This window comes from Trachypithecus francoisi, unplaced genomic scaffold, assembly GCF_009764315.1.
Source record: "Trachypithecus francoisi isolate TF-2019V2 unplaced genomic scaffold, Tfra_2.0 Contig01461, whole genome shotgun sequence".
NCBI lineage: Eukaryota > Metazoa > Chordata > Mammalia > Primates > Cercopithecidae > Trachypithecus > Trachypithecus francoisi.
This window is the reverse complement of record NW_022681433.1, coordinates 14,869,330-14,893,365: the sequence shown is the minus strand read 5'-3', so window position 1 is coordinate 14,893,365 and position 24,036 is coordinate 14,869,330. Positions and strand designations below refer to the sequence as shown.

Below are 24,036 nucleotides of genomic sequence, written 5' to 3'. Positions count from 1 at the left end.
TGGGCAAAATAGTGAAGTAACATAAGAGCAATTCGTCCTAAAAACCAAAGGCACACTTATGGTCAAACTTATCCAAAACAGTTTGCAAACAAGTGAAAACAGGAAGTCCTAGGTAAAGTGCCAATCAATTCCACTTTAGTCCTAGACTTTTGCAGTGAGAAGTAACTGTTATTCACTACCCTCCTCGTGCTCCTGTCCCAGATTACTTGCCCTGGTCCAGCAAAGACCACAGTGGGCCAGTGAGTGGCACAGTGGGCCAGAGAGGAGCCCGCTGATTTACTCAGGACTTCTTTCATGGGGATGGTTCTACTCAGACCTGAGAGAGCAAAGATTTCTTCTGAAAATGTGGACAACGAATCTGGAAGAGTTGCCAGATTCTAAAATGGGGGTGATCGAGGGGTAAAGAGAATAATTTTAAAAATCAAATTTACTCTCAAAAATATTTTAAACACGTTCTGAAGGTGGCTATATTATTAAAAGCCATTTTCTCCAATGTCGATTTCCAGCTAATCTTTGTGAAAGGAAAGTAAGTCTTGGGACCCCAAAATCACGAAGCTAAAGGGAAAAGTCAGGTTGAGAACTGCTTAGCACAAACCTGCCTCCCACTCTCTTCAAAGTCATCCCTCTGCTCTCTGAGATAAATGCATACCTGATTGCCTCCTTTGGAAAGGCTAATCAGAAATCCAAAAGAACAGAACTCCCCTATCTATGACCTGGAAACCCCCTCCCCACTTTGAGTCGTCCCGCCTTTCCAGGCGGAACAGTGTACATCTTACATATATTGATTGACGTCTCATGTCTCCTTGAAATGTATAAAACCAAGCTGTACCTCAGTCGCCACCTTGGGCACATGTTCTCAGGACCTCCTGAGGCTGTGTCACAGACATGTGTCCTTAACTTTGGGAAAATAAACTTCCTAAATTGACTGAGACCTGTCTCAGATATTTTGGGCACCTTCATCCCCATCTCCCAGGTGTCTCTGTCAACACCGCATGAGCTCTTCGCCTGTGCATGTCTAACCTGGGCCATCAGTCCACTTTGGGGCTGAGAGTTCCTTAGTATCATTTGGCCAATCTCACGGGAGGATTTTAAAAAGTCTGCCGGCCCTGAACTGAGCCGCTCTCAAAACCTTCCCATTGCTTATTACTAGTGGTGTATCTGCATTTGAGCAAAGAATTTGGGCCAACATCTTACAAAGTGCTTTGAAGATGAAAAGCATTATGTTATGCTATTATTATTATTATACTTTGCACACAAAGCTATAAAGAAACCTTTAAACGTTAAGGGGACAATAGTCCAAAATTAGATATCATATCAACTCTTTCCTAAATCTCACTTTGCTTGTTTTTCTGATTTTTCTGAGCTTTGGCTTTATTATAAAGTGTCACGTCTGAAGAAATGCCAAAGTATTCATTTGGAACCTGGGAGCGGGGCGTAACAGTGGCTTACGAAGCCGTCAGTGGCTGAGGAGAGAGGATACCAGTGGAGGTTTTCCTGCTTTTAAAACGAAAATCTAAGAATGTGCCAGAAGATGCAGGAGGGGCAGCTGACAGTCACTTTTAAGATAACAATAAGGTGTCAGAAATAGTTGCTCTAATTCAGCATCTTTTTATATTTGGGACATTTTCCAAGCATGAGGAGTAAAACATCAGCCATCAACTTTTACACAGATACTAGAGCAGAGGTATTGTGCACTGGTTGCCATCAGCTCTTACAAGACCACAGACTTTCCATTTATGAGCACTCATCCTGGTAGGTAGAACCCAAGTGAGCCCAAGTAACACCATTGAGATCGTGTAGAGAGTTTCTATTTACTTTAGTGATTTGAAACTTCCTGTGGAAATAGCTCACAGGTTTCCTGATGGAAGATTTTGTTTATCTTTGCCAAGCACCACCAGGAATCTCAAAATAAAACGCATTCAGTGACATTGGGAAGCCAGGGAGATAAAGCAGTGCTGTTCCTGTTTCACCCTCAGTAATTGCTAACACACCCATAGTCATGCTGAGTGCCAGCCAAACAGCAAAAACACACACATAGGAAAAGCAAAGACCCAAATTCGTTTGGAGGCCCGTTTCTTATATAGGGGACGTGGCCACTGAAGCTCATTTGTTACGTTATCAGACAGCCTCTTAGAAATGACTATTCCTCAGTCTCACCCCTTTGGTATTCTCTTTTGATCCATGGAAGACGATAAATAAAATGTCCTCAACTATTTAATGAACCCGGAGGGATTTTTCTCCTTAATTCATGTTGATTTTTTTTTAGTCTGAGTACAAAAACAGACCCAAGAAAGAATTGCCTTCTAACCCTCAAAGTGAAAACAAGAAATCTTCCCACACTTAAGTATCTGTGGCGAATTCAGCACAGTCATCATCATTACCAAATAATACTCATCCATCTAACATATTATCACATCCATGGCATCTTATGAGGTGTCATGGAGAAGAATCAACCCTTGCTCAGAAGAGGCATTCGACCCAGGGTGAGATGACAGTGTCATCTATTTATAAAGGTGCATACTTGGGGGTAGATATTTCAACTCAATTGGATCAGGCATCTGCATTAAGTTCATGAAAGGGACAAGCACAGGAATTTAAAAGGATGCCAGGGATCTCATTTGTTGGGTAAAAAAATAAAGAAGGCTCTACTGCCACTGAAGAGTGGAAATAACATTATTTAAAAAGAGAGTGAACGGTTACCAGGAAGCTCTGCTTGTTTCAAGTGGATGCTATGTATAAGTGTGTGCCAAAGCTTGGAGTCGAAGAAGTCAAGGATTCTAATGGCCACAGTTTACCATTTTCATCAGTTTGGAAGGCAACTCAAAGTCTTTTTGTTTTTTGTTTTTGTTGTTGTTGCTGTTGTTGTTTTGAGGCAGGGTCTGACTCTGACACTTAGGCTGGAACGTGGTGGTGCCATCATGGCTCACTGCAGCCTCGACCTCCTGGGCTCAAGTGATCTTCCCACCTCAGCCTCCCAAGTAGGTGGGAATACGGGCACATGCCACTAGGCCTCGCTAGTTTTTGTACTTTTTGTAGAGACAGAATTTTGCCATGTTTCCCAGGCTGGTCTCAAACTCTTGTGTTCAAGCGATCTTCCCATCTCAGCCTCCCAAAGTGCTGGGATTTACAGGCGTAAGCCACTGTGCCTGGCCCCAAGTTAACTGTATTTTAAAGAAGGGACAACATGATTGAAATGAGGACCAGTAAAGATCCAAATCTAGATAAGTAAAGCATTAAAATTTCAGACAGGCACTTTTAAAGCATTACCCTCACTGAGTCAAGTATAAACACTGAACAAATATATGTTCATGTTTTTCAAAAAATAGGCATATGAGGTACAACATTCCTGAGTCTTTACGCTCATCTCTAGTGACAAAGATTTGAGTAAGAAAAAGATAATAATTATTTAAAAACTAATAATGAACGTAAGCAAGTTAACCTAATATCACAGTCAAAACTAGAAGTTGTCAGGACTGGTAGAAAAGGATTAAGGGAAAGTATATTCCAGGCAATGAGGGCTTGGTTGGCTGAACTTGTGTCAGTTTTAAGATTAAAGCTCTTGGATTTCTAGAGGAAAAGAACTGTGAGCTTCAAGTAGGTATGTCTGAATTGAATTCTCATTGTTCTTTTGGACCCTGTCCAATATGGATAAGCCTTGGAATCTAGAAGAGGTTTCTACCCCGCCATGGTTACACGTTGTACAATATGGTGAGAGGTAGGAGGGAATTTCCGCCTGAATTCAGCAGGTGATCACCTTCATCAACTTGGACCCTTTCAGCAACAACACCATGGGTAGAAATATGATGCAGCGATGAGACTCTGGGCTAGCCAGATGTTGGTGCTGTGACTAACGCTAGGCATCGGTTAGCTTTCCTTGGGAACACTGATTAATAAGGAAGTGAGCATGATGTTCCCTCTTCTCTTAGTACATCCTCTTCCAGTACTGTCCTCAGACCCAGGCAAGAAGGGTCCCTGTCACAGCTCTGTTCTGGTCATAGCCCTTCCCACAATGTGAAGAGTTTATGGGGCCACGTGAGCATGTCTACCCACAGCCTGTGTCACTTCATTCCTGTATCATGCTCCAGGTCCCTGGGATCCTGAGATCCCAGAAGGGGATCCCTAGAAGGCTGATTGAAATCTGCTTCTAGCTTGGCTCTTCCCTAGGTCGGGCCTCCTGAGCTCAAACTGCTTGCCAGTTTTCATACCTTTGGGTCTGTCCAAGCAGTGGCCAAGGGAGACTGTCTGTGAGGGGCATGGGCAAAGCTCAGATGTGTGGGCTGGGAGACACCACACATGGTGCATGGCCCCTTACAGTGTGGACAGGGTAAGGGGTGCAGAGGGGAGGTGGGTGATTTAGATTTTCTGCACCGCCAGGTGCTGCCACAATCTACTCTGGAATCTGAGTAGTCTCAGAGCTCTAAGTTGATCCTGACCTCTCAGGTCATCATGAAAGTGTATTTGTCCATAGGGGGCTAGAACATATTTAATGGCTTGTTTGCTTGATGTAGAACTTGTCAGTAGTTAGACATACGGTTTGTGGGCCTCCACTGGTACTCTTGTCTTGGCTCTGAAAATGTCAGGGCAAGCCTGTTCTCTTCTCTCCACCTATTCAAATCCCACCTTCTCTCTACCTATTCAGGTCCTGCTTCCTTCTCAGAGGCGTACAGCTGCACTGTCCAATATGGTACCTGTGAGCCTCATGTGGCTTTTGAGCACTCGAAATGTGGCTACTGTGTCAGAGGAACTGAAGCATATTCAGTTTATTTGATTTTATTTAAATTGATTTAAGTGTAAAAACTGAAGCAGTGTAATATTTTTTAAAATACTGATTACATACTGAAATCACAATAGTTCGGATATATTGGGTTCAATGAAATTAATTTTACTTTAAAAAAAACATGGTTACCAGAAAGTTTTAAATGGTATTTGTGACTAATACCTCTATTGGACAGTGGTGGCTTTAGAAAGCAAGCTCATCTGTCACATGACCTCCGCACATAAATTTTGATACTAGGATGTATGTAATTTCACATTTCTTCTTTGTTTCCTTGGTGTTAGAACTGTGTTCCTAGAAAGACAGGACTTCATTGATGTTCCTCCCAGTGCTCAGTAGAGTTGAACTGTACGTGTTTAACAGTGCTCATTAAACTGTTACAAAGTTATTGAATGTTCAGAACAAAACAGGAATTGTTCAGTCTTTTGTATTCTAAATCAGACATACTCTGACTATGGGTTGAGACAGTAACTTGTTTCCAACCAAATATAAAGGACAGTGCAAACCTTTGTATTTAATTAGTCCAAATCTTCTGAGTTTTATTAGAGCACCAATCTGTGTGAAATCTCCATCTGAATCCTTCTCTAACTAAAGGCCATGTTCTATTTGGAATGGATGCAAAGATGACTTCTCTTCCACTTCTCTAACATAAGAGACAGGGACTGAGTTGGCCTAGAGCAGCTCTGCTATGCACCTCTCCAAATCCCATTTGCTCATCTGGAAAACACAAGAGCTATGATGCAGAACAGCCTCTGGAATCCCTGCCAGCCCTGATGTTCTATGAGAATCTACTCAGGGATATCTCCCATGGCACAGCTTCTCTGGGGCTTGGTTAACTTGCCAGAGGCTCCTGTGATCTGACAATGCATATGTATCATGGAATTGGACCTGTCTGTTTCTTTCTGGAGACCTTTTGGCAATTTCTGCAGCCTGCCCCGTTCAGTAAGAAGTTTCCAGAAAGTTGGCCTACTGCCCATGTTTCCTCAGAAATTGGGGGAGTGTGGAGCCAGGCAATTGTTTTTATACTTTGAGCTACTTACTTCCTTCCTGTACCCATTGAGGGACATAGGGAGTGCCATTTGTGTACCTTGGAGGTTTTTAAGATTTGCAGAGACCATCATATTTAAGGGTAAAAATTCTTAAATCCTATCAAAAAATAGCACATTAACTATTGTTAATAAATCTCAGTTTCAGATTGCTATAGAGCCTCATTCCCCCAAAAGTCTAAATTACCTAAGTTGTGAAACAATTAACTTTTTGGTTAAAATAAAAATAAAACCAAAAACGATGTCATCATATTATATGCATTGTTTCCTTGATTGGTATTGAACTGCTATGTACCAGACCCTGTGCTAGGTACTGAAGGGAATGAAAAAATAAGCATACAGATTCCCAATTCACAATCCAGTCTGGGAGGGAGACAAACACAAATAACTCTAAAAGAGAATTCGGGGAAATAACTCTTCAGGAGATCCGATGAGGTAGAATGCTATTCCTGAGAGCAAGGATGAAGGCACTCAAAGTTTGACAATTCTGTGGAATTAAAAAAAAAAATAACTCAAGCTATAAATGCACTAAAAGCAAACAAGACTGAAGAGAGAATGAAGTCACCAGGCTGTCTCTGGGTATAGGGTGCATGGCTTACCTGTGATATAAAAGCTTATGTTTCTTCCCACAGTTGCAACTTTATTGGAAGCTATGCAACTGTAGATTCCAGAAATTCTAGAGTCAGCCACAACCAAGGTGCTAGCCGTCTGCAAAAGAAAAGGAAACTTTAGCTAGCAATAGGACAAATAACTAATTGAACACCCCAAGCTACTTCTGAGGTTGAAATGATTCAGCTATTCCATTCATTCTGCAAAGAGAGTATTGCATAGGTAGTGGTTACCAGAAGGCTCGCCTCTTGCCGAGCCCCAACAAGAATGGAAAAATAACAGGAAAGCAGGTCCTCAGGAGACCGGGGTCTATGACATCTGACTCATATGAGGGTTTCAGGCTTATTTATCTCGTGCTGCTGGCCTAACAATTACAGACCTGAAGCTGAGATGTGGGACTGCACGTCCTACCCTACGAGGTGGTCAGTTCCACATCAATGAGAGGAACAGGTGAGGCAGAGGCCTTCCCTTTTGTTTGGGTGACCTGAGAGCATGGATGCCAGTTGTGACAGGAGCTTTCTCTGCTCTTTGGTTCTATAACAAGAACGTTAAGTGAACAAGTACAGAAGAGAATGTTTGGTTGAAACTTTATTTTTTCTTTAAGAAATGGGGTCTTGCTATGTTGCCCAGGCTGACCTTGAACTTCTGGGCTCAAGCAGTTTTCCTGCCTTTGTCTCCCAAGTAGCTGGGACAACAGGCACATGCCACTGCACCTGGCTTGAAACATTTTTTTATATGCTCAAATAATGTGGCATGCAGCAATGGATGGTCCTGAAGGAGGCCGTGTGTGTGTGTGTGTGTGTGTGTGTGTGTGTGTAAATTACCTAATTTCTCAGTTGTCTCTATTCCTAATCTAGAAGATGAAAAATTAAACTATGAATTAATCGGCTGGGCGCAGTGGCTCATGCCTGTAATCCCAGCACTTTGGGAGGCCAAGGCGGGCGGATCATGAGGTCAGGAGATCGAGACCATCCTGGCTAACATGGTGAAACCCCATCTCTACCAGAAACATAAAAAAAATTAGCCAGGCGTGGTGGCGGGCGCCTATAGTCCCAGTTACTCAGGAGGCTGAGGCAGGAGAATGGCGTGAACCCGGGAGGCGGAGCTTGCAGTGAGCCAAGATTGCGCCACTGCACTCCAGCCTGGGCGACAGAGCGAGACTCCGTCTCAAAAAAAAAAAAAAAAAAATATGAATTAATACAATAATATTGTTCCACTAGACTTTAGTGCTGTTATTTGACAACTTAGTCCCTAAAGAAACATTAGCAGTCAAAATTGCATGAACTTGAAAGCACTTTTCAAACTGTGATGTCTAAAAAGTAATGAAACAAAATAATGAAACAAAATTTTAGACAACTTAAAGACTTGCAGTCTTCCAAAGAAAAAAAATTGGCAATATGAAACAAATCGTTAAACATTCTTAAATTTAACCCAAGCTTGCATTAAAAAGTAGTGTATAATCTACATGAAAAAAATGAGAAAGCTAGTTAGTTTCTCATACTTAAAATTACAGAAAGGAAAAGTTGGTTCAGTTACTTATAAATCTTTGCAGCCTGTCTCCTAGGACAAAAATAACTGGTTATGGGCTTTGAAATTGCAGAGGCTGTGCTAATGCTTCCAGAGTAATGGAGTGTCCTTGCTGAAGTATAATGACCAAGTGACTTACAGGCTAAAGCAATGTAAGGTTGAAATGTGACAGCTGACTTTCCAAGGTGGTGGACATACTCTACAAGTGGTTTCGCTGTAGGAGAGAGTCCTAACATTTTCTGAGTTTCTAAGTAATGTGCTAGGCATTTTAGTTGTGTTCTCTTACTCCATCTAATAAATTAAGGTATTTCTGTCTTTAATGTACACATCAGGAAGACTTAAAAACATGTTCCTAATGTTTTTAGCCAGCAAATTCATTGGTCCAAATTCTCTACAATTTTCACTGTGGTATGGTGAGTAGTACACAGTGCTTTCTCTTCTGTCTGATGGAAGGATCTGCTTAATTACACCTACCCATATATTCTCTGTGTATTATTGAAATTATTGATAATGAAAGTGTCTGCAATATGTGGCAGACAATTTAGGAGACATTTATTGAGTGATTATCAAGGCATTGCCCAGATGTTGTAAGGGAGACAGAGATGAATATGACACAATCCCTCCCCTTAACACTATCATTCTTTAAGGTGATAGAGAAGAATTTCCCTCCTTGAAGATCATACAAAAATTATTCTCTCTTTTGCAAGGAAAGCTCATACGAAGGTGAATAACCCATGAGAAAGAGTATGAAAGAGAGCTCAGGTGTCCCTTTTCTTATTTTGACGATGAATCTAGAGGTGGGACATAAAAAATTCTGAATAGCCATTTCCTTGTAATTGTTGTTCCCACCAGTTTAGAGTCATAGAAGGAAATGGAAGTAGTTAGAAGAGAAGCTTGTAGGTGGCAACACGAGAAAACTGTTAGCTGGTGGAAGCTGGAAGACAGGAGAGATCGTCAAATATGACTCTGACTCCCTTATGTTGTCTCAGGAAGCTTAGATGCTTCAAAGCAGTTTGCAAAAACTTCAGAAACAAGGAGCTCAGATGAAGCCTTCTTAAGCTGGGGTCACAGCTCCAGCACTGTTTTTCTTATGAAGTTAGTTCTCAAGTGTTTATCCTAATGGGCCTCAGGAGAAACTTACTTAGATTCTCAGATTAATTGTTGCTCAGTAAATAAGTGAAAAACCCATTTCTGTTGGCTTGAGAGTGTTTGAAATTATGGACAACATTTACCTGCCTCTATGAGTTGTGTTTGGGTTTTTATTTAAAAGATTTTGATTTCACTGAACTTAGAGCAACTGAGAACAAGAACTGGGTTTTGTGGCAAGGGAAAATCAATTCAGATGTATACATTTGCCACGTTTAAGACCTGTGCAGGTAACCTGGGAATGGCCGTGACCATTTTACAAGTCTCCAACAAACAGTCAAATAGGTCTAAATTTATGTATAATCAGAGAATAAAATTGAGGTGCCCCAAAGTGAAATGAATCCAGGTCACAAGATGGAGACAGAAATGTATTTGAATTTTTCTCATTTTGTGTGAATGACACCTTCCAAAACAAGACACATTACTCGTAGTCAAGCCTGCCCCAGAAATCATGTCTACAAAGCTTCTATTAAAACAGAAGCAGAAAACAATGTTGATGGGAGTTTACATTATTTCTTTGTTTCTGCATACCTTTATGTATCCCTCACAATGCACCAGGCAGCATGCAAGGCACTTTACAGGAATTGTCTCATTTAATCCTCCCTAAAACCCTGTGAGATGGGTATATTACCCTGTTCTACAGGTAAGACAACTGAGGTTCCGAGAGATTAAATGATTCACCCAAAGATACAAAGGACCACAGACAGGCCTGGGCAGAATTTATGCTCAGGTGTGTCTGCCTCCAGTGCCTATGCTCTTAATCTCTATACCAAATTGCTTCTCGTCTTGAGACTCTTTAAACTGAATAACACAGATCGATTGGCAAAGTTCTGTCTATACCTTGGATCGAATTTTTCCTTGAGAATACTTCCTTTAATCAGCAGAGATGGGTAACATAAATTAAATACTACTACTATTTACAGAAATACTAGTTTGCTTCTTTGATGACATTTTACATAAGCGGCAAGCTGCTTTTCAACTGTTGTGTTGTTATGTGGTTTGAAAATATATTTGATAAGTACAATGGTTAGCATTACAGAAGAAAAGTTAAAAATAAGGTGAAACATATTCTATGATCAGTTTTACTAAAATTTATCTCATTTCTAGAGTACTTCTCTTTCAGAGGATATATTTTTAAATTATAAATTCAAACATTTTCTCGTTAAAAATAAAATTATTTGACAATTAAAGTTTAAACTTTATAGGGTCAGAGAAAGGAGCTCAAGTGTGAATTGTAGCTCAGTGTAGTCTGGCTGGACTAGAAGGCAGCTTCCCATGGGACAGTGAGTTTCAATGTCTGAGTCTTCTGCATAAAGGAAAAAATCTGTTCCTCAGTGCTTATATCCAAATACTATGGTGTCAAGGGAAAAAAATGAAAATAGCATCACAACTGGGGCATGCAATATCAACTAAATACTTTCAAAGAGAAAGTAACCAAGAATTTGAGTTGCATGTTTGAAATTATCATTTATTCTATAAGGTATGCTAAAATAAATTCTTAAGGATATCTACTTGTATTAGTTCTATAATTAGTTTTCATTTTCCACAATTGAAAATAATTGAAAGAGGACTGAGGAAGAGAAAAAAGCAGAAGTGCTGAAATGAAATTAGGCTATCAGGCTGGATACAGCAGCTCAGGCCTGTAATCCCAGCACTTTGGAAGGCTGAGGCTAGCGGATCACCTGAGGTCGGGAGTTCAAGATCAGCCTGGTCAACATGGTGAAACCCTGTCTCTACTATAAATACAAAAATTAGCTGGGCCTGGTGTAGTCCCAGGTGCCTGTAGTCCCAGCTACTTGGGAGGCTGAGGCAGGAGAATCGCTTGAACATGGGAAGTGGGGGTTGCAGTGAGCCGAGATCGTGCCTAAATAAATAAATAAATAAATAAATAAAATTAGAATATCAAAGTTTATATTAGTCTTAAAGGACTCATGCTTTCTACTCTTCATTTCTACTACATTTGCTTTTCAGGGTGCTTCCAGTTGCCTGGCCTGGCCCTCAAGGATTTACACGTTAGAGATCGATCCTTCAAGCCCATTCTCTGGGCTCTTTGGTATGACCCAGGAATGCTCCTAAAACTATCAGCAAGTACTGTAAGTTTGGAGTTTTTCATGCTCCTTCCTTCCTTCCCCTTCACTAAGCATTAGTAATTTGTTACTACAATGTTGTTTGAACCTCACGGAATAGAATGGATGGGTTGATGTGTCATTCAACCTCATTCCAGCACTCGTTTTTAAAAATCTATATATGGAGCACTGATTTTAATCTCGGGATGTTTCTAATATAGCTTCCTTTCAAGTGTTTCACGGAGACATAAAAGTAGATGTGTAAAGGTCATGGAAGAATCTAAAATTAACACAGGGTGGCACATTTGAGCCAACTGACGGGAAAATAGAACGTGAGATTTAGAAAACATTGGGGTGTGTGTGGGAACTGAAACACAAGCTGTAATTCTGTGGTTGGGATTCTTGCTCCTGTCATGGATTTGTCTCATACAGGACACACTTCTCAAGGTACAGTCAGAAGGATTTCAATGGAAACATTGCTAACACATTAAAATGGTAATGATTCTCCAAACTTACAGAATTAATGCTGTGATAGCGTATTTCCTGTGTGTTTTTTCTAACACGGGGTTCTTTCTACTTCCTACTCCATATCTACAAACCTAACAGTTTGGCAACCCCATTTAGACAATACGAAAGTGCACATTTGCTGTTAGCAACTCCAGTTGATGACTCACTTTTCACAAATCTGGGCCAAAACTCGCCAATAAGGAAACTAAATTTTATTGTCCTCTATACCCTTCCTTGAGTTAAACAAAAAAATACAACAAAACAAAGAAAAAAAAATCCAACAGGTGCTCCAGCGTGAGTGTGAGCGCTGCCCCACTGACCTGTGGAGTAGCATTGCTGGGCAGGCTACCATGTGACGGTGGATAAAGGGATCACCGCAGTCTAAGCTGGGACTTTAATTTACTTTCTAAAAATGTATACAAAACAAAAACAGTTTTAATTGTAAGGGAAAAAGCACCGCATATAATTCAGAAACAGCAAAACTTCCATTTTGTCGCCATCATATGACAGATACATTTTTTTTCAAACCCACAAAAAGATACATTAGTAGATGCTAAAAGTAAAATTACTAAATTCTCCTAAATTCAAGATATGAACTCAATACTTTATTTAAAGTCTAATATATTACAATTACAACTGCTAATGGGATATGTACCATATATATATCATATATTTTTTATATATATATTTTATATAGAGAGAGAGAGAGACTTTGTTTAGTATGAGTATTAAAAGTTTTTTCAGTACAAACAATTGTTTAACAAAGTCTTCATTGTATATGATCACAATCAGTTGGGGGAATTGCATAAGGGTACATATGACATTCACTTGAATGAAGTAGTACTTGTATGGGACTTTCTCATGTTATGTTATGTTATGCTATGTTATGTTATGTTATTTATTTACTTTTTGAGACACAGTCTCACTCTGTCACGCAGGCTGGAGTGCAGTAGCACAATCTCGGCTCACTGCAACCTCCACCTCCTGGGTTCAAGCGATTCTTGTGCCTCAGCCTTCCGAGTAGCTGGGATTACAGGCGCCCACCACTATGCCCGGCTAATTTTTGTATTTCTAGTAGAGATGGGGTTTTGCCATATTGTCCAGGCTGGTCTTTGACACCTGACCTCAGGTGATCTGCCCGCCTCGGCCCACCAAATTGTTGGGATTACAGGCATGAGCCACTGCACCTGGACTTCATTATGTTATTTCATTTCACCCTCGTAACAGGAAACTAGCTACGGCAAATATCATTAGTTCTGTTTTTTTTGGAGGAAAGAACTCAGGCTGAGAGAGGTGAGCTGGTTTGCATGTGGTTATACAGAGAGGAAGTGTCATAGTTTGACTCCAGGGCTCCTGATGGCAGGTTGGGTAGCACAAATGCAGAGGTCTGTATTTAAAATATTCTGCATAACTATAAAATTACAAGACAATAAATTTGTTTTAAACCTTCATGGAGAAAATCAGGGAAGTTCTTTCATCATGGGCATGTTTTGATACTCCACTTCCACTGATTTTTATAGGTTTTACATTATGTATGGAGTCAAGTTGCTACTTCATGGTTTGGGTTAGCCAGAAACTTCACCTAGCTTTCTCATTTTTCATTTTATTTCCTATTGTATATTTTTGTGGATAAGATATCAAAATAGCACTAGAAGTTACCACTGAAATTAAGCTTATAAATTCTTGTGTTAATATCCAGCAGTTAACAGTACATCCTCCTGATACGCTCAGGAAAGAGCAAAATGAATTGACATAACCAATGAATGGCATCTTGACATTTTTCTAGTACTTTGTGACAACTAATTTGCTGTCCACTGCTAATAAACTGAGGTAGTTTCCTTATTAAAAATATCTGAAGGCCGGGTGTGGTGGCTTATGCCTGTAATCCCAGAACTTTGGGAGGCCAAGGCGGGCAGATCACAAGGTCAGGAGTTCTAGATTAGCCTGGCCAACATGGTGAAACCCTGTCTCCACTACAAATACAAAACTTAGCCAGGCGTGATGGCGGGTGCCTGTAATCCCAGCTACTTGGGAGGCTGAGGCACAAGGTTCAGGTTCGCTTGAACCCTGGGAGGCGGAGGTTGCCGTGAACTGAGATTGGGCCACTGCACTCCAGCCTGGGCAACAGAGTGAGACTCTGTCTCAAAAAAAAAAAAAAAAAAAAAAAAAACTTTCAAGTTTATGTAACTTCTTCTAAGTATTTCATTAAACTGCTGTCTTATTAATAGCCACACATCACGGAATGTTTTAAAGTACTGCTTATTTCTGTTAGAGAAAAAGAGTTGTAAACCACCTACAGCTACTGCTGTAGTTATAAAAACTTCCTAAATGTTTAATAAGAGACTATTGGTGTTATCGTATAAGCTACTGCCACTCTGACTAATTTCTACATTGGCTTACTTGACTATAAGAGCATTAGGTTTTGGAAAGGAAAGACTTTGGTTTGAGTCTCTCATTTACACTTTTAAGCTGGCTTTGGGTTAATCATCTTATCATCTCTGTTTTCTTTATCTTTAAAATGGAGATAACCACGCTCATCTGCCAAAGAATGATGTTGACATTAGCATATGTCAAAAAGTTTCACTTAATGAAAATTATAGATGTTATTTGTTGTTATTGTTAAATCATACATAAGGAACGATGCCATCTACTTTGTCATTTTCAAGTGCAAAGGGTACGGCTGAATAGATAACATTAGCATATCCACACTCAAGCAGGCAGTGGAAACTGTATTAACAGTCTCTACTCCAAATCAAGATATATATGTGTAAACAGACATGTCAGCAAGGGGATACTTGAAATGTTTTTTCTTTTTTTAAAGAATCACAGCTGGGCACAGAGACTCACACCTGTAATCCCAGCACTTTGGGAGGTCGAGGCAGGTGGATCACCTGAGGTCAGGAGTTCAAGACCAACCTGGCCAACATGGTGAAACCCTGTCTCTACTAAAAATACAAAAATTAGCCAGGCATGATGACAGGTGCCTGTAATCCCAGCTACTTGGGAGGCTGAAACAGGAGAATCACTTGAACCCAGGAGGCAGAGGTTGCAGTGAGCCGAGATCATGCCATTGGATTCCAGCCTCGGTGACAGAGTGAGACTCCATCTCAAAAAAAAAAAAAAAAAAAGAATCACTATCCCTGTGCCAGACAATAGAAGATTTTTAAGTGTATTCTTTTCTAATTCAACAGGAAAAAGCCACTAGGTCTGAGAACCACTGAGACTTGCCTAGCTCACAGGCTTGTTAGCTATTGCCAAGGTTCAGTGGGGGTGAGGGGAGTATAAAATGAACAGTGCGCTGATGAGGTCAAGGAATCTTGATAGGTTGTGTGTTTGCGTATCCCCCCCAACTTAAGCTTTGCTTTTGCAAAGACAGAGGGAAATACATATTTCACAAAATAGAAACATTCAGTTTTAGCTCTAAGTCTTGTACCAGCTTTTGCTTACTGGGATCCCACTTTATGTACATCAGTGATTCCAGTCCTCATCACATGCTGTAATCATCTGGGAAGCTTTTACAAACCCTAGGCTGCACTCCGGAGACTTGGATGTAGTAATAATTGGTAGCGTATTCTAACAGGCAGCCAGGATTGTGAACCACCAGTGTGGGCCAGTTTGATGTTCAAGTGGACAGTGCCATCTCTACCATTAGGAATGAGTACTCATTATGTTGGAACTGGCAGCTTGAGTAGTCTCTGTATGTATCTCCATAAAGACATAACTCAGACATTGTCTTTCTTCTCTCTGAATTTTTGTTTGAACATTTGAATTACTCCTGGTTCCAATGAACCTAGAATTGGGAGCTGAGAGTGTATTTGTAGAATAAACATCCCAGTGCTCATTTTTACAAACAATACCTTATTCTTTCCTTCTATTATTGCCATGCGCTGAGTGATGCTCTCAATTCTGTTTCCTATGTTGCTGTCAGGATCCAGGATAAAGGACTCTTCATTATTGGAACAAAAGTCACACCTATTAAAAAAAAAAGTTATCACAATGTGGCTTTACAGCATGGTTCAGTCAATGAGGAGAGGTGAAATGAAAACTTGGTGTAAGTCCTCAGATAACAAAGTCACAAATTTTATGTGTGAGTCTTTTTTTCCTTAGGTTTTTTCCTATATTCATCCTCAAAACTTAAAAATAGCAAATATATTTGGCTGATACTTGAAAAAAACCTCACACTAGTGTGTCACCATATATCCTTGTTCTAAATGTTAATATTAAGTAAAAATGCATAAATTTTAAAATTTAATAGCTAGATTTTAGTTTTTAGTGGAAGTAACATTCAAACACGGGAAAAATGAAGTTATGTTAATGAATAAAAACGTCAAGGAAATCATACCATTTTATATCTATAAAAAGCTGGCTTTTAATCGGAATATGCAGTTGGATGGCTAATTTTTTCCAGGGCTAATTAAGTGCATATGGACATAAACATCATGAAACAGTTATTAAATTCAGTCTATCTCTGCTCGAGTTTTGGGGAACTGTTCAAGCTCTCAGGCCTCAAGTGTTTAATTATAAAATAAAGGCGTTGATGTTATTTATCTTTGAGGTCCATGAATTCTCTCTCTCTGTTTTAAACATTTCACCATTTTGCATTCTGATTTTCTGGACTAGAATTTTTTTGCGCAGAAAACTTGCTGGTCTCTAATTTGTACATGTCTTGGGCAGATTCTGCAGATTTTTTAAACCAAGAGGAATTTTATTATTATTATTATTATTATTATTATTAGAGAGAGGGTCTCACTCTGTCACCTAGTCAAGTGTGTAGTGGTGCAATCATAGGTCACTGTAGCTTCGAACCTCTGGGTTCAAGCAATCCTGCCGCGTCAGCCTGTACCTGGGATTATAGGCTAAATGAAATTTTCAAGCTTCATTTCCAGAAAAAAATGAGTGGTTCATCTTAAGTAGCCAAGAGCAGGAATGACTTATGTGAGAGGAAAATGGGAGGTGAAAGTCAGTGAGAAAAAGGGGAAGACAGAAGGGAATGTAATCAGAAAAACGTTCTGTTACAACTCCTCTCTGGTCCTTGGGCTGAGAAGGAACTCCAGAGTGTTCAACTACCGCATGTGCATCTGCGGGGGTACTTGCCCTGTAACGTCCTCCTGCAGAGTACTCACCACCTTTTAAGTGCTGACTGAATGGTTCTGAGTCCCCGCTGGGCCGACAGCTACAGGACAGGGGACAAATCAACATATTCACTCTGTCCCCATAGCAGGGCAGGGCCCGAGCATGCCGTCAGCACCCCATAAACATTTGCACACATGCAGACAGGCACAAGGTACCGGCATGTTGTTTTTGCTAAGAGTTTCTACTTGTTTTAATTGTTTGTCATTATCAAACATACCGAGAAATAGAGAGAACAGGGTGATATATCCCCATACGCCCGTCACCCAGATTTCACAGTTGTCAAGATTTTGTCATATTGGCTTCATCTATCCCTTCTTTTTTTTCTTCTGTGTTTTATTTATTTATTTATTTTTAAACTTTCTAGCCTGGCCAAATGAAGGATTTCTGTATTTAAAACAAATCTCAGACATCTTGTCATTTTAGCCCTATGGACTTCAGTGGGTCGCTCTAAAAAATGAGCAAAGTTTTCCAATATAACCACAACGCTACTTTTACACCTAAGAGAATTAGCAATAATTCCATGGTGGTGTTTGCACCTAAACCACGTATCAGATTTCCCCAAATGTTTTTAAAGATGTCTTTACAGTTAGATTCCAAGATTTAAAATTTGAAAAGAATGAATAAAAGGTGACCATTCCTCAAGGAATTTCTGCAGTTTTTACCCAGTATCATCCTTATAATAATCATCAGGTAAAATAAATGAACATTTTAATACTTATTAATAAGTAGAGTAAACTGAGCCAAAGAGAAATTATACACTTTCTCCTTTATTAGAAACATTTTAATGACAAAGTTTAAAAGTCATTATATTAGAGTCACTTTGCCCTATTTTTTCTTTATCCATATTCTCCATTTTCTAGACTATAACATCCCTACCTTAATTTCGTGTTAGACTTGCTGTCTTTCAAACACTCATAGTGCAGTACTTATATACATGAGTATATACAATGTGCACATATACACGTGTGTATACCTAGATTAGACGTGTGCATATGTACTTGGGATTGTGACATCAAACAGCTAAAGTTCTCTTGCATCTGGAAGACAAGTTTTCAGATTTTATTCCTTTTCCCCCAAAGCAAGGAAAAAGATCAGGGAGCCCTGAGTCAAAGATCTTAATTTCATACTCCTGGGCTTTAGGAAATGCAAAGAAATATGTTAGAGTAAAGCAAGCCTGGGTGTTTCTCAAGGGAAATACAGTCTGCTATCTGAGTTCACTTGGGGCTGTTGACCTCTGACACCCCACACCTCCCCCATCCCACACCCATGACTCTGAGGGCAGTTACTAAGGGCACAAGCCTTAGTATGGAAACTATAGGCCAGACTTATTGCCAGCTCTTCCACATAAAAAGGACAGATTCTGTGGCTATTTTCTAATTTAGGGGCTGTTATTTTTCCCTCTTTGTAATTGGGGCTATAAAAATAGAATGTCATTTAGAAGCCTTACTATATAACAGCACTTGAAAAGAGATTTAGGGGAGGGGAATGTGCCTAAGCCTTAAGAATACATCAAGCTCTTAAGGAAGTAGATTGTGCCATGTTTGAAGATGCAAAGATAATCACTGTGCTGGGAACTGTCTTGAGGGGGGAGGAAGCCGAACAACAAGAGGAAAGCAGCGTTCGCTCCTGATTTCGCACAGGAAGTCCACAGCACCTCCTGCCAAAGCGAGATAAGAAAGCTCCCATGCACTATTCTGGACAAGGCCACTGTTATCAGCCTCAGCTCGGCGCTGTCCTCTCTTTGCTCCAAGCCTCTGTCCCTTTCCTAATGAGCTATAGGACTCCTACCTCCATTTGCATACAGCATGCCAAGTACAATGGCAGGGAGGTATTTATAACCCCTGAAAGAAAAACAAAAAAATTATGGGCTAAGAGTGTACTCCATGTCATCTCTGCTGATTGCTCTGGACCTGAAACAACTTAGTTTCGGACTAGAGATTGATATAAATAAATTAAAAGAAAGCAGCCAATTATGTTTCCAACACATGGAGCTAGGACCTCATGTGTGATATGTCAGCCTTCTACATTCCAAGTAGGAGCCATCTGTGGAACTCCCCATCTGGTCTAAGTTACTAGTCTTCTTCTCTTGACACATTGTGGGAAACCGCCACCCTCTACATATGCAGATGACACTACTGACCTACATGCTTTGGGCTGATTTTCTTGTAACGGTGATGAATTTGCCTTATTCCCACCACACTCAAAAACATTTGGCTTCTCTGTGACCAAAGACAGATGAAGGCAGTCTAGGGCCACAGAAAAAGGCAAAACCAACAGAGAGGTCAAACCTACAATCTTTCTTTCTTCCTTTTTTTTTTTCCCTTTCTGTCACCCAGGCTGGAGCGTGGTGGAACAATCTTGGTTCATTGCAGCCTTGACCTCCTGGGCTCAACTGGTCCTCCAACCTCAGCCTTCTGAGTAGCTGCGACTACATGTGTGTGCCATCATGCCAGGATAATTTTTGTATTTTTAGTGGAGATGGGGTTTCACCATGTTGCCCAGGCTGATCTTGAACTTCTGGGCTCAAGCAATCTGCCTGCCTCAGCCTCCCGAGGTACTGGGATTACAGGTGTGAGCCAATGTGCCTGGTCAAACCTACAGTCTTGACAGTATGACTGCTGGCAGAATTTGTACTCAGTTCTGGCTCATTTCAGAACCTGTGCACTTGACCCCAACACCATATGTAACATGATATCCATGTACTACCATCATATGACAAGAAATTATTATGCTTCAGTACTTCTTGGATATAGTAAGAAAAGACATCTCAAATATTCACTATACAAACACCATTACTACGTTGAGGATTCCATGTCTTTTTTTTTTTTTTAGCTCCTTTTGCATAACATGGTCAGTCTCCTTCCAAAATTTGCTAAACATCTCTCATCTTACACAATCAAAATATGCTGAATGACCAGTGCATGCACAGTCTGCAATTACAGTTTATATTACAGTTTCTATGAGAGCTCACTTTGTCACCCTGCAGTTCCTAAATTCAAGACAGGTTCCATTCACCTTTTCAAATCCAACACTCATGAAACGTAATACACAATGCACACCCAAAGGTACCCCTTTGTTCACCTGTGCTTTTTCTTAATTGCTGGTTTTTAACAATTCTTCATTTTTTTAGATTTTCTTCATTCCTCCTGCCTTCCTCTCCCCTCCCCCTACTTAAAGCTCAGAGCCAGTACTTTCTTTCCTTAGGAGGACAGACTGTCACATCTGGTGGAATCAGAAGGGAAAGCCCAGCTGGGTGAGCGTTAGCTGTGATAGTAAATACTTGGGTTTTCTTTGAAGTGGTTCTCTTGTGAGAAAATGATCAATTCTCTTGGAGAATGGGGTGGGATGGTTCAACACTTCATTAAGCCTTTCTAGAAATTGTCCATCTGTTTAGTGCCTGTTATGGTACCCAAGACTCCTGTAGCAATCCAGTATAAAATTCTCATTTCATAAATGATTTTCTGCCAGTTTAATAACCACATTGATTCTAGAAGGTCTGCTCTACAGCCTTACTCTTAAGACACACAGATTTGTTTTTAAAGAGGATCCTCTTTCAATAAATGATATTAAGCTGGCGTTTCAAATCTCTGTTGTGCTCATATCTGACTCTTGGCTGCTTGAAGGGAAACAAGTTCTGTGAACTGCTACTATGAGCTGCTCGAGCTTGGGCTAGACGCAATACGCACTTTGCCTCGATTCGTTCTCACAGTCACCCTATGAAGCAGGTATTATGATCCTTATTTCGTAAATCCTTTTATCCATAAGGAGACTGAGACTCTGAAAAATCAAATGCTTTGCTCAAGTTCACAGGGAAAGGAGCAGAATTAGGATCAGAATCCAGACTCTCCTCTTTTCACCATCCCAGAGCTCTGTCCATCACGTAGGGTGACTTCTGATCCCAAGAAACCTCCCCAAACCTTTCCCACCATGGGGGAAGTCCGGCTCAGAGTCACCTGTTACAGAGGAAAACTCGGGGGGGCCTCTAAATTCAAACCAGCACAAAGTCAGACACTAGCAAAATTAAATTTTTGTTTTTAAGAGGGAGAGAGAAGATGTACCTTTCTATTGGTGGACAAAGACAGGGGAAAGGGGCAGAAGACTACTTTATAGTTACATTTTTGGCATAAATTCTAGTTTGTTTTGGTCATAAACATGCTTTGATGGTGAAATTATAGGAACTCTTTGCCTTCTACTGGCTGATACATTTTATCATTAAAAAAAATCCGGCCAGGCGTGGTGACTCACACCTGTAAAGCACTTTGGGAGGCCGAGGTGGGTGGATCACCTGAGATTGGGAGTTCGAGACCAGCCTGACCAACATGGAGAAACCCTGTCTCTACTAAAAATACAAAAATTAGCCAGGCATGGTGGCCTGTAATCCAGCTACTGGGGAGGCGGAGGCAGGAGAATCGCTTGAACCTGGGAGGCGGAGTTTGTGGTGAGCCAAGATCGCACCATTGCATTCCAGCCTGGTCAACAAGAGCGAAACTCCGTCTCAAAAAAATAAAATAAAAAAATAAAAAAACTTACAACAAAATAAAACCATCCAATATTTATCACAATTTTTTTCTCTCCTTGGTAACTTACTTTTGTCTGCATGATCAAGGAGCATGTTCTGGGATGAAGCTGGCCTGTTTTATTACAAACTCCAATACTAGAATGAGTGTCCCGGGGAGAGGGGTGTGGGTGAATGGTGATTTGAGTACCCAACACCCAGTGGCTGCCTATTTGAGACAGAACCATTGTCTGGGAATGAATGTTTATATAAATATATATATATAATGAAAGCACATTTAATTTGGCAACAAAGAGGGTCTAGAAAGTTCTATGAAGTCTCAAGACAGTAATCTCCCTCTCCTTTTTTTTTTGGATGATGAAATCTGAGGACTTGTGTGAACTCTGCTTATCTGTTTAATGAGATTTTACTGCACGTGCTAACTGTGATTAGAATCTGTTTGTAAAGAATACTGAATCATTTCAAGCTAGGAAACAAAAGGATAGAGGAGTAATGAAAAGCAAATTGAAGCTGTAAAATGTCTTTAAAAAAAATAGGAAGGAAAAAAAAAAGCTCATCTGGAACCCTGCCAGAGGGCACGACCAGGGCTGGCCTCCATTATGGCGGCCATCCTGTAGCAGGGCCTGATGTAAACATTCTTCTGCTACTGTGGGTGTGTGTCAAAACATTAGTGATTGTGTGTCTGAGCCATCAGATTAACAGAATCTGCAAACACTATCTTTTCCCCTCCTCTCTCCCTTTCTCTCTCTCTCTCTCCCTCTCTTTCTTTCTTTCTTTTTTGAGACAATGTCTCAGTGTGTCCCCCAGGCTGGAGTGCAGTGGTACCATCCTGGCTCACTGCAACCTCTGCCTCCCAGGTTCAAGAGGTTCTTCTGCCTCAGCCTCCAGAGTAGCTGGGATTACAGGTGTGTGCCACCATGTCTGGCTAATTTTGGTATTTTTAGTAGAGACAGGGTTTTGCCGTCTTGAGGCTGGTCTCGAACTCCTGACCTCAAGTGATCCACCTGCCTCGGCCTCCCAAAGTGCTGGGATTACAGGCGAGAGCCACCGCGGCCAGCCACGTTCTCTTAAAACAGATGAAACAATATAGGAGAGCGGATGCTGGCAGAAAAAGGCGTAGCATTGGAAGGAGTGTTTAGACAGAATGGTTCCTGCTCCTCTTGCTCCAGGAAAAGGGCCTGGGCCTTCAGGGTGGTCACAGGGTCAGGCTGAGGGGATCCTGGAGGAGTGACTTTCTTGTGCAGTGAGAGACCTTGTGACGCCTTGGAGCCCATACTGAAAATTACTTCTTGCCTCAATGGAGAAGGGGGAGTGGAGAAGAGTTTCGGGGGTTGTGGACTTCGGATCAGCTCCCTGGACAATGGTGGAGGGGATCCAGCGTCCTGGGCCACCTCTGTTTAGATAAGAGCTTTTCCGTGAGCGTCTTGGCTCACGCTGCTTCCTGCTCTCGAGGGCCCTGTGGCCCATTCACACTCAGAACATGGCTCTTCTTCCCAGCCTCTGCTTTTCCTTCCTCCTTGCTCCTTCTGCTGGCTTCTAGAGTGAGTGCCAGCAATCCCCGCCCCCTCCCAAGCCAGACACTCTCTCCCTCCCAGCTCCCCGCTCTCCTTCACACAGTCCAGGGCCAGGGGATCCTCACAGGCCCGTACCTGGGTAACTGAGAGGCTAAAAGAGTGGGTGCTTAACTTGGCTACACCCAGATAGGGGCCTCACAGAGGACACCTGTTTTGTTCATTCACTTTGCTTCTTACTGCAAGAATAGTCGGTGAGGAAGGGTGATTTGAGAAATAAGAAATCTTTAAGAAAAAATTAGGAGTGCCTACAAAAAATACCCTTTAACACATTCAAGAAGGCGGCTTAAAATAGTAGCTACAGTTACTCAGTGGAGAATATTTTAAGCTATCATTATATTTTGTTCTCACGAAAAGGAAGAGAACAACTTACTTCTTATTTAGTGGTCAATACTGAAACATCCAGAAAGCTTTTGGGAGTGGAGGTAGGGAATCACAGGTTAGCATAAGGAACATAGATTTTAGAGCTAGTCAGACCTGAGCTGAAATCATGGTTTTATAACATTCCAGTTATGTAACTCTGGATGTCAAAAACCTGACTACAGGAATCGTAGTCACAGAAGATTGCTCGGAGAACTTAGCAGTCTTGTTGATTTCTTGTATCATTCTAAAATTTTGTCCTTAGATCACACCAGCCCACAAAATCACTTGTAATAAATTCTGCTTTGGTGCTATGGCATTGGCCAACATTGAGGGATGTTAGTTACCAGACCTGACACTCACTGTGGAAGAAGTGTGGTCAGGGAGTTTGCCTACTGTTAGTGTCCCATAGCACATGAGAGAAGAAATCATTTCTCTTGGATCTCAGTTCTCTGAAAGGTATCTTATGAGCCCATTCATCTTGCAAATGTTTGTTTCACTTCTCTTTCTTGCTCTTGACAACTGGAAAGTAAAGCCTGTGGGCCGTACCTCCATACTAGTCTTACCCATTTTTTCACTTCACCAAGGCTGCTTAGTTATGTATTGTCCTTTTTGTGAACTACCTCAAATTCTTTGGGAATGGATGTGTTCTTAGCATAACCAACTCAAACAAGCAATCCCAAGCTACCGTGTCTTACTAGTTTTATTATAGGCACTAAAAACGCACACATAAGGGAAATAATTTAAATAAAGAATTGAAAGAAGATTGATTTGACATCAG

The 24,036-nt window shown here is 40.8% G+C and overlaps 1 protein-coding gene across 4 annotated transcripts in view; it reads right to left on the bottom strand.

Annotated features, from left to right (window-relative positions):
* FLT1 (fms related receptor tyrosine kinase 1) overlaps nucleotides 1-24,036 on the bottom strand; it is a 191,338-nt gene that overhangs the window by 86,127 nt on the left and 81,175 nt on the right. For 3 of the 4 annotated variants that reach the window (XM_033236422.1, XM_033236442.1, XM_033236433.1), the window contains exons 11-12: nucleotides 15,533-15,647; nucleotides 6,420-6,528 (exon numbers count right to left, since the gene is read on the bottom strand). In XM_033236422.1, coding sequence (XP_033092313.1) covers nucleotides 6,420-6,528; nucleotides 15,533-15,647 — 224 coding nt within the window. Of the gene's footprint in view, nucleotides 1-4,787; nucleotides 6,308-6,419; nucleotides 6,529-15,532; nucleotides 15,648-24,036 lie in introns of those variants that run through there. The other variant, XM_033236451.1, reaches the window with a different exon arrangement.